Source organism: Pteropus alecto, unplaced genomic scaffold, assembly GCF_000325575.1.
Source record: "Pteropus alecto unplaced genomic scaffold, ASM32557v1 scaffold37, whole genome shotgun sequence".
Taxonomy (NCBI): Eukaryota; Metazoa; Chordata; class Mammalia; order Chiroptera; family Pteropodidae; genus Pteropus; species Pteropus alecto.
In genome coordinates this window covers 205419-214850 of record NW_006440605.1, presented here as the reverse complement: position 1 = coordinate 214850, position 9432 = coordinate 205419, and the positions used below count along the sequence as shown (strand labels likewise).

Genomic DNA, 9432 nt, shown 5'->3' with positions numbered 1-9432 from the left:
CTCTCTCTCTCTCTCTCTCTCTCTCTCTTTTTGGTGAGGTGACCCTTAGTTGACCTCACAGGTTGCAAGGACCTTGTCAGCTTACAATCCCTTATTTTTATATATATATTTTTTATTTTTTATGCCTACAGCACTTGGTCTTCCTAGGTGGTCTCCCATTCAAGTACCAACCAGGCCTGACCCTGCTTAGCTTCTGAGATCCGACGTCCGACGGGATCGGGCTCGTTCAGGGTGGCATGGCCATAGAACAAACAGCCATCTTTCAACAGCAATTCCTCTTCAACAAGCAAGAGTGAGTCACCGCTACCTGTTGCCGTCACTAACTCCAGGCATCACCCGTAGTGGCGGTGACTGTGTATTGAGTGCATGTTGTGTGCTCTGTAAGGCACTTGACGAACAGTATTTCACTGAGTCAACACTCTTCCTGGCACCCATCACCCCTCCAAGAAGACGTCAGAGGCACCGGCCTCATGCATGGGTTCCACTCTTTTTCTCCACTGTGGTCTTCGGGAATGGGTTTCTCCCTTCCCAGACCCCGTCAGCTAAGCAAACCGTTGACTAAGCATTTTTCAGTTTCCTTGGGAGGGGTTGCTTTTTTCTGCAGCAGCAAATCATTTCCTGTGTTCTTTTGATCAAAGTCTGCCCATCTGAGCTCCTGAGACTTTCTGGCGTGGCTCCTTGGAAGAGTTCCTGTCCCCAGCCCAGAGCTCTAGCTGATGGTTTGGTTTTAAATTACCCAGATGAGTCCTTGGCCAGTGATGCCCAATTTATCATCCTGAAGTAAGATGTTCTATCTCAGACTAATACGATCCCTGCCTCTTGGTCTACCTCCTTGCCTCCACCTTGGTCAGATGCCTGCTGCAAACCTTGGTCAGATGCCTGCTGCCAGAAGCTCTGCAGTTGTCACCACTGGCTCTGGGACTGTCTCAGCCACATGCCCTCATTGACAGAATGACGGAAAATGAAAGCTGAAGTGGCTTGCAGGTACATGGAGCTGTGGGGACGACTATGATTTACCAGCCCAGGCTCGCTTTAAAGTGAATGTTATGATTCCATTGGGTCTAAATTCGTGACCATGAAAGTCACTCCACCCTGTCACCACAGTCATCACTAGACTTCAGCCTCACCATGCAGTGACGCCTTTGGCTGCGCGTCTCCCCTGCTGCCCTCATTTGGAAGGGTACCAATGGTGGTGTAGACATTCTGGGTCTCATCATCTGCTTCTGCGATTGCTATGGCCAGGCCACCCTGTCACCGGCACAGGCTTGCTGTCACTACACCATCACTGCACCCCACCGCTCATTTGACACAGCTTCCCTTCCCAGCTGTGGACTCAGAGTGGCTGAACGCAGACCCTCTGAAATTCCAACTGAGAGGTCCCCAAAACACCTTCTATATCTCAACTGACTTCCAAATATGACATGTGGGAACTGAGGCCCAGAGAGGAGAAATGACTTGCCCAAGGCCACACAGGGAGGTGAGGGACCAAACTGGGCTGGAAACCAGGTTTCCTAAGCCCCAAGAAAGGGGTATGTCTCTGTTCCTGCAGACACCGTGTGACCCCCTCAAGGCCACCTTCTGTCCTCGTTACTGTTTCATCCTTAGCCCCCATCACCATTCTGGCCTCTTGTCCACCACGAGATGGGATTTGATCCCTGATGAGGAATGCTGGGGGCGTACCTGAGCTGTACTGAGGAACCCCAAAGGGTCTGCTGTGACCCTTCCCATCATCCACTTTCCGATGGTAGCCTCCAGGGCACCTCCACCTGGCTGCACTTCAGGACCCACCCTTGGAGGACTTACCATGGTGGGGGCTGGCTTCTGGGTTCCTGGGGGTGCCCAAAGGGGTTGTGGCAGGGGTACAGGCTCAGGGAGCTCCGGGGGGTGGTTTGGGCATGGCCCTGTTCCTTCTCCTTCAACAGACTCCCAGCCCTAGTTCCTCTTAAACAGCCCCCTCTCACTTCCTTTGGCGGGAGGGGCCGCGGCTACAGGGGAGGGAAGCTGGGCCCCGAGGGCGGGGAGAGAGCTCCGGCAGCAGCGGCAGGGCTGAGGGACTGGCTGGGGCTGAGCCTGAAGAGAGAGGTCAAGGATTGATGGCAGCCACTGCCAGATCCCACAGGGCCCCTTCTCCAACTCCTTAGAGACAAGGGCTGCAGCAAGGAGCACACAGGTTAGCTGGCTGCAGGACTAACCGCTCTGTCCAGGAAGACCCCAGGAAGCATTTGGGCTGCTCCGGCTCTGCGAAACCACTTCAGACACGTGTGTGCTCTGGGCATCCCTGAACAAACACCCTCTTCCAGAGTGGCCTCTGCTGATCTTTCCTTCAGAATGGCGTGTGTGTGTGTGTGTGTGTGTGTGTGTGTGTGTGTGTGTGTGTGTGATGGGGTGGGGGGAAGGCAGCGGGAGTGGACGGTACCAGGAGCCAGGCGCACTCGGAAGGTCCCAGACATTGGAGGTCAGATCTGGATTTAACAATCCCCAGCTCTGCTACTTCTGGGGTCCTCCCCCTTTTCTCATCATAAAACCGAGGTGCGGGCCCATGGCCTGATCTTTGGGAGATCAGCAGGCCACGAACTGGTCTCTTGTTTGAGGAAATGGCAGTTCTGAGAAGTTGTCACCTCCCGGTGCCACACGGCGAGGACGTCGCTGAGGCAGAAGCCTAGATGCTGGGAGAGCTTGGCAGGGAGGCTGGAGGTCTGGGATGTGTCCCTGCGCTTCAGCTTTGCACAACGTCCTGCCGGGAGGTTGCCAGAACGCGGCGCCCCCTCGTGGCCATATATGGGGAGGAGCCCTTTCCTCCCTGAGTCTCGCGCAAGTGATTGGCTTGGCGCCTGCGAACCTCAACAAATGCCTCCAGGCACGAAAGCTGAATACTTAGGCAGGAGGACTCAACTTGTTGGGAGCATCGGGGGAGGCTTCTGGGAGGAGGCAACCTGTGCTGAGACTGCAGGGTAAGTTGGAGTTAACCAAGTGAAGAAGGAAGGGGTGGAACCACCTGGCCGAGGAAACAGCTCAAGGAAAGGCCCCAAGATGGGAAGATGGCGGGCAGATTGAGGAAATTCCAGGAGGCAGGTGCAGCTGGAGCGTGCTGAGTAGCCGGGAGAGTGTTGTCCCAGATGGCAGGCGCTAGACCGTGGGACTTTGAAAGCCTCCATGAGAAGGTGTATTTTTTCCTACGATCACTGGGCTCTAGTTTGTGTTTGTAAAAGCCCCCTTTTGGGCTGCCGGGGCTGCTTCCAGTCTGGGGTGGGGACACACACACACACACCACGTGCAGAAATCTACACAAGACAGACTTTATTGATGTACGGCCTCCTGGCGAGGAGCGTGTGGGCCCCAGGGCAGGGCCTGTAGCACCATGATGGGGGCGGCCTGGATGTCGGGGTCCCCCTGGGGCAGGATGGGCAGAGGTTGGGGTGGGTCTTCTTAGCTCTGCCCCATCCCTGTGGCTGGCCTGGTCAGGGGGAGAGTGTCAGGGAGGGGGTGCTAATCCCTCCCCCACGGCGGACATAGACTCCCTCCAGCTCAGAGTGGAGGGACAGGGCAGTGCTGGGGGCCAGGGCACCAGCTGACCCCCTCCCCACCCAAACTCTTCACAGTACATATTCCAATCAAAGGTGGGGCAGTTTGGGGTGCTCCCTAGGGGTGGGTGAAAAGGGTGCTAGGCCAACAGTTTTCCCTCCTCTAACCCACCCTGGAGGGGCTCTCACTGTGAACTAGGAGAGGGGCTGAGGAGGAGCCCTAGGGGTGGCCAGCTGCTCTCCATCTCCCAGCCAGGGCCCTGCAAGGGTTCCCAATAAATAACTTCTGGTCCATCTCACCCCTCACTCCCAGATCCCGCCCTCTCGGGCTCCTTCAGGCTGGCTGCTTGCATGTTGGGTTCCCCCGCCCCGAGCCGGCGCCCAGTGGTGGCTCAGGGGACCGCGCGCCCCCTAGCGGCCCTGGCAGGTTTTGCAGCACATCTGGCGGAAGTACGCTCGGCTGCAGAACTGAAATTTGAGCACTAGGGGGCAGTAGGCGACCTTGTTCACATCCTTGCACTCTGCAGAGAGTGGGAAAAGCGGGGTGGCAATCAGGTCTCAGGGCTCCGGGGCTTCACGTGGATTATTTTATTCCGCCTCTCATAATGCGGGCCCCTCTCAAGTAAATATCTTTTTACCCTCTGACAGACAAGAAAACGAAGGCACAGAGGTGAAAGGTGAACCCAGACAGTTTGGTTCCTGTGCCCGGAAAGTAATCTATTGCTATGAAAAATAAATTTACTTAGGTAGAGAAAAATGGGTATATTTGACCAGTGGTTCTCAAGGGGATGTGATTTTGCCCGCCCCCCTCCGGGATATTTGGTGATGTCTGGAGACATTTTTGGTTATCACCCCTGGGAGGGGGCTATTGGCATCAAGCAGGTAGAGGTCAGGGATGCTGCTAAATATCCTACAATGCACAGGGCGGCCCCATGACAAAGAATCATGTGGCCCCAAACATTGATAGTGCCCGAGGTTAAGAAACTCTGATTTAAAGAGAGAATATTAGGCAAATAATGCTAGGGGTGGAGATAATAAGTCGAAGGTCAGGAGGTGGCTGGGGGAGTGACCCGAGTTTGGGCCCCCAAAAGGATCAGGTGCCTAAAACGCTTGGCACACAGTGACACTTAAATGTCTGCAGAGAGGGGATGGCGAGGCTGGCCCGAAGGAGACAGAACGGCATTTCGGTGGTTGGAGGTCTCCGGCCAGTGGTCAGGAGCCCCACACTCCCCTGTGGCTGCTTCTTGACAGGGCCCTTCTAATGCCCCATGGCCTTCTGCCCCACGTACCTTCGGGGCCGTCCCCGGGGGTCACGCTGTCGCACTTAGTCTCGCACTGCTGCGTGGCAGGTGGCCGCAGCGCCTCAGCACACTCGCGCGATGGCTGACCGGTGTGGCTGGAGCAGCGCACCGCGCGCTGTTGCTGCCCAAGGCCGCACTGCGCAGAGCACTGCGGGGCATCGCTGATGAGCCACCGCCCAGCCGCCTCTGCCCCAGCCTCTGTCCCCCAGGGCGTGCCCACCTACCTCGCCCCACTCGCCCGCCACCCAGCGGGCGGGGGGGCAGCGGCGCAAGTTGCAGCGCATGGTGGCTGGTGGCTTGGCTGCGGGCGGGCAGTGTGTGGGGGGCAGTGTGGCACGGTGGTCAGCACTCTTGCAAAGGACGACGCGGTGGCGGAGGCCTGGCCCGCAGCTGGGAGTGCACTGCAGTTGGAGGGGGCATTTCATGCTAAGTGGGCACCCCTGTTCCCACGCTCGCACAGGGTGTGGGGAGGATGCTCGTCCAGTGGGAGGTGAGGAGGGGTCAGCTAACCTCGGACTAGTTGAGCGTGGCCCACTGGGGCTACGGGGAGGGGCTTGTGACTGTGGACCTCAGTGGGCACCCAGCTCCCAGGCCCTGCCCTGCGCTGCACAGAGAATGGGTCAGGCGCAGGCGGGAAGGGGCGGGCTGACCTCCGACCAGTCGAGGGTGGCCCACTCCGGCGGGCAGGCAGGGCCGTGGCAGGCCTCCAGGATGGGTGGACGTGGCTGCGGGCACGCGCTGTCGTCCAGAGCCTTCTCCTCTGCGGCTGACATACGGCGCAGACACACCACAGAGCGGCTGCGCACGCCCACATCACAGCTGCGGCTGCAGCGCGACCAGTTCCCTACAACCCAGCTGTGGGGAATGCGGAGGCTCTGAGAGTATACGAGCAGGGAACCCGGCGCCTGGAGCACTAGCGTCCTCCTCCTCCCTAGCGATCAGCATCATTATGGGAACTGGCACCGGGACGACTGCTGCTCACGCAGGGAGCACTCAGAAACCCTGCACTTGGAACGTCATCTCCCTGTATCCACATGGGAGGTATGGAGGTACATCACCCCAGTGGGAGATGACCGCCTGGATTTGACTGGGGAGCACCCTCCTTCCCACTCTGGTTCTAGGAGAGCCCTCCCCCCACCTTCATGACTTTGACTTGGGGAATACCATCACCCCAATCCTGGGAGTATTCACCCCTCTGATGTCAGCAGCACTACCACTGCAGTACTTGTCGCCCCCACCCTGCACCCTGGAGGGCACTCACTCTGGAGGGCAGGGCTCTGTGTTGCAGGCCCGCTGCCTCTTGGGGAGCTTGCTGTGCGCGCTGCAGTGGTGGGGGGCCACGGCTGAGCTGTCCAGTTGATTGCGACACTCCACAGCCTGCACCTGGCTGCCTGGGGGTTAGCGAGAGGCTGCTCAGCTCTGCCTGGTCCAGAAGGTCAGTCCGGGTGACCAGTCAGTGCCCACATCCTGGCCCCACCCCAACCTCACCACCGGCACACTGGGCGGAGCACTTGGTCCAGGGCGCGTAGTGCCAGGAGTAGGGGGGCAGTGCGTCGCGGGCGATGGGCGAGGTGAAGCGGTAGCGGAGGGCGGGCAGCTCTGTCCGCGCCAGCACCTGGCGTGGGGGCATCGAAGGGAAGTCAAGCTCGGAGTCCCCACGAGGATGCTCATGTCCTCCTGCACCTTGCTCCCACCATTACCATGACGATGAGAGACGCGTTAATGGGTCCCAGGGCTTCTAGGCTCTGTGTCTGATTCGGCCCTGGTCGAAGCTGAAAGGTGGTCCCAGCCAGGGGCAGACGGTGGGGCTGGGGGGTCCCGGGCAGTCCCTCCAGCAGTAGGGACTCCTGGTCCCCCTTCAGGGCTGGGGGACAGCACAGGGGTCAGAACCCCAGCCAAGCTGAGCCCCAATCCTCATTCCCCCAACCTCCGGCTCACCCAGGTGACTGAGGGAGAGGTTCAGGTCCTGGATGAAAATATGGACGGAGCCTTTGGGGATCCAGACGACTTCCTCGTACCCTGGACATGGAGCTAGGTGTCACCCGCTTGACCCATCCCCCACACCTGCCTGCCTCCTCCATCCCTAACTCTTGAGTGATAGCGGCTAACCAATACTGAGCTAAGTGCTTACAGGGACATCGCACGGTGTCCCCAGCTCTGGCCCTGGGAAGTAGATGTGCCATAATCCCCATTTTATGGTCGACAAAACAGGCTCAGAGAAGCAGAGCTTCTAGGTTTGACAGCTAGAAGTAGCTGGCCTGGGATTTGAACCTAACTTTCCTGCCTCTCTTACCACCAAAGAGGCCCCAAGCCCCCAACAAGCAGCGGGTCTGGGCTTGGGCAGAGAGGAGGAAGCACCGCGGACAGACCGACCTGCACAGGGTGACATGGTGGTTTTGGCAGAGCTGGGTTTGCAGTGGGCTTCACCACGTAGGACCTGGATGGTCACAAGCCCCTGGGAACCCTCCAGCCCTGCCCACCTGTGCCCTTCAGGAGTCCTGGTTTATCTGCCTGGACCCTAGCACACCATCCCCTAAACCACACTTGAGCAAGAGGACCCCTGGATGGCAGAGGGGAAAGATTTTGGTCTCCCCGCTTGGACGTTTTAACTGCCCAAATTTAGGCCCCAGAGCCCAAGCCTGTCCTTGAACCTGATCGAGGCATTGCTGGGTCCCCAGGACTGTTTGGGGTTCCTTTGATCTTGACTACTGGGGGCCAGCTTTGCCCCCAGCCCAGTGGGGACTGTGGCAGAGAAGTGGGGGCCTCTCACCGGCTCCGAGCAAGGCCGGGCTGAAGACCCCCTCGATGGTTTCGCAGGCACTGCCGTCACCCCCGCAGACTCGGCACTTGTCCTCCCGCAGGTCAGAACCCAGGACCCGGTCGCAGCCCACGTGCTGGGGGAGGCAGTGGTGGTTGGGGTATCAGTGGGGCGCTCGTCCCCTCCACCCCCCCATCCCCTCTCTCTGGGAGTCCACTCCACCTTGCACTCGCCGCTGACACAAATGTCCACTGTGTCTGGGCGGCAGGGTGTTCCGTCCACCACAGCTGCCGCCCTCTCCGTGTAGAAGTTGAAACCTTCTGCTAGGCATGTTAGTGAGCAGGCCTTGACGCCCCCTGGGGGGCACGGCCCCGTCAGACCAAGGGCCAGGCCGCCCTGGGGCTCCCTGCTTGCTTCCTGGGGGAGGTGAGGCCAAGAGGGAGAGACCCCAGATCCAAGAAGGATGGGCAAGCTGGGCAGAAGGAATAGGGGTTGCCAGCATCCAGTCTGGCACTCTGACTCCTCGGGTGAGGGGAGGGCTCAGGGCAGACCCCATGATGCCATATCCACCTTCTGTTGGACACGCCCATGGCCTCCTGAGCCCTGCACTCACCTCCTCGGTATGTCTTCCACGTGTAGAATTTTCCACGGAAGGGGACGCTGTCAAATTCAGAGCACTGCATTTCCCTGAAGTCCTGGGAGCCAGGGGGACAGTCCTGGGGGCATGAGACGGGAGAGGGAGGGAGGCCAAGTGTCCCAGGATGGAGTTAGGGCAGAAGCCCAGGGCATAGAACAAATGTTCAGATGGGTTGGAGAAATGAGGCTGGAGGCAGGGAGGCTGGGAGGTCAGGGAGGAGGCCGTGAAGGACTGTATTGTAGCCTGGGCAAGGTACAGGCAGGTAGGGCTGGAGGGACTGATGCATCTGAGATGGGACCAGGTGACTCATTAGATATCAGGTGCAAGATGGGGATGATGCTTGGGTTTCTAGTTTCAGATCACTGAACCTTTCTTGAGAGAGAGAGAGAGAGAGAGAGAGAGAGGGAGAGAGAGAGGGAGAGAGAGAGGGCCTAGGAAGGAGCAAGACAAATTGGGGAAGGTGGCCAGCTCTTCATGAATGTGAGGGGCATGTGAAGTAGGCAGACACAACCCCCTCCGGATGGGGGGCTAGATTGCCTACCCCTCACTCTAAAGTTCTCCCTCCCTCTTAGCATCCCCTGCTGCAGTAAGCTTTGTGCTTATTAGATGTGTACACATAACACTCATTTACACCCAGGATGCAGCCCTGGGGAACCCCAGCATTGAAACAAGCAGAGAAGATGAGAAAAGGGGACCGAAAGTGCAGCCCAAGAGGGGCTGGGAGCGCGGGACGCTGGTGATGCAGGCAAGGCGAGAGTTTTGGACAGCTGGCCATGGTCTGTGGTCAGAAGAGGGCGCAGGCAGAGACCGAAAACGTGGCTACTGGGTTTGGTGACAGGGAGCTCAGTGACAGCTTTGGGGTAGGGGCGGGGCTGTTTGGGGAAACTGGGCTTTGAAGGGAGGGGGTGGAGCTCGCTGTAGCGGGAAGGTGTGGTGGAGATCAAACAATTATAAGGTGGGACACTCATCTGCAAGATTTGGAAGAAGCCGGATCCCCGGGGAGGTGTGAGGGCCGGGAACTGGGCCCAGGGGGAGGGGCAGGGAAGGGAGGGGGCGGCCGTTGCAGGTCCCCGAGAAGGCAGGCAGCCGGCAGCAGCTCCTTGGAAGCTGATGTGCGCCTCTTTTTTTTCCGAGGGACCGACTTAGGGTCCCGGGGAACTCACGTCGGTGTTGCAGGAGCGATGCCGCCGTCTCTCGCCCAGGCAATACTTGCCC

General features: G+C 58.9%; 2 protein-coding genes and 1 pseudogene across 2 annotated transcripts in view; all 3 read right to left on the bottom strand.

Moving 5' to 3' along the window:
- The window catches only part of MYO1F (myosin IF), a 33002-nt gene extending 29128 nt beyond the window's left edge, over window positions 1–3874 (bottom strand). The window contains 3 exon segments of the mRNA XM_006917249.3: window positions 1800–1985; window positions 2619–2734; window positions 3829–3874. Coding sequence (XP_006917311.1) covers window positions 1800–1985; window positions 2619–2734; window positions 3829–3874 — 348 coding nt within the window.
- On the bottom strand, window positions 123–248 carry LOC112484178 (annotated as a pseudogene).
- The window catches only part of ADAMTS10 (ADAM metallopeptidase with thrombospondin type 1 motif 10), a 19129-nt gene continuing 12977 nt past the window's right edge, over window positions 3281–9432 (bottom strand). The window contains exons 14-25 of the mRNA XM_006917201.3: window positions 9381–9432; window positions 8194–8296; window positions 7803–7936; window positions 7593–7716; window positions 6761–6841; window positions 6523–6686; window positions 6311–6437; window positions 6084–6213; window positions 5473–5677; window positions 5047–5223; window positions 4811–4970; window positions 3281–4042 (exon numbers count right to left, since the gene is read on the bottom strand). The exon at window positions 9381–9432 is cut by the window's right edge and continues 3 nt beyond it. Coding sequence (XP_006917263.1) covers window positions 3933–4042; window positions 4811–4970; window positions 5047–5223; window positions 5473–5677; window positions 6084–6213; window positions 6311–6437; window positions 6523–6686; window positions 6761–6841; window positions 7593–7716; window positions 7803–7936; window positions 8194–8296; window positions 9381–9432 — 1567 coding nt within the window. The 3' untranslated portion in view covers window positions 3281–3932. The remainder of the gene's footprint in view (window positions 4043–4810; window positions 4971–5046; window positions 5224–5472; window positions 5678–6083; window positions 6214–6310; window positions 6438–6522; window positions 6687–6760; window positions 6842–7592; window positions 7717–7802; window positions 7937–8193; window positions 8297–9380) is intronic.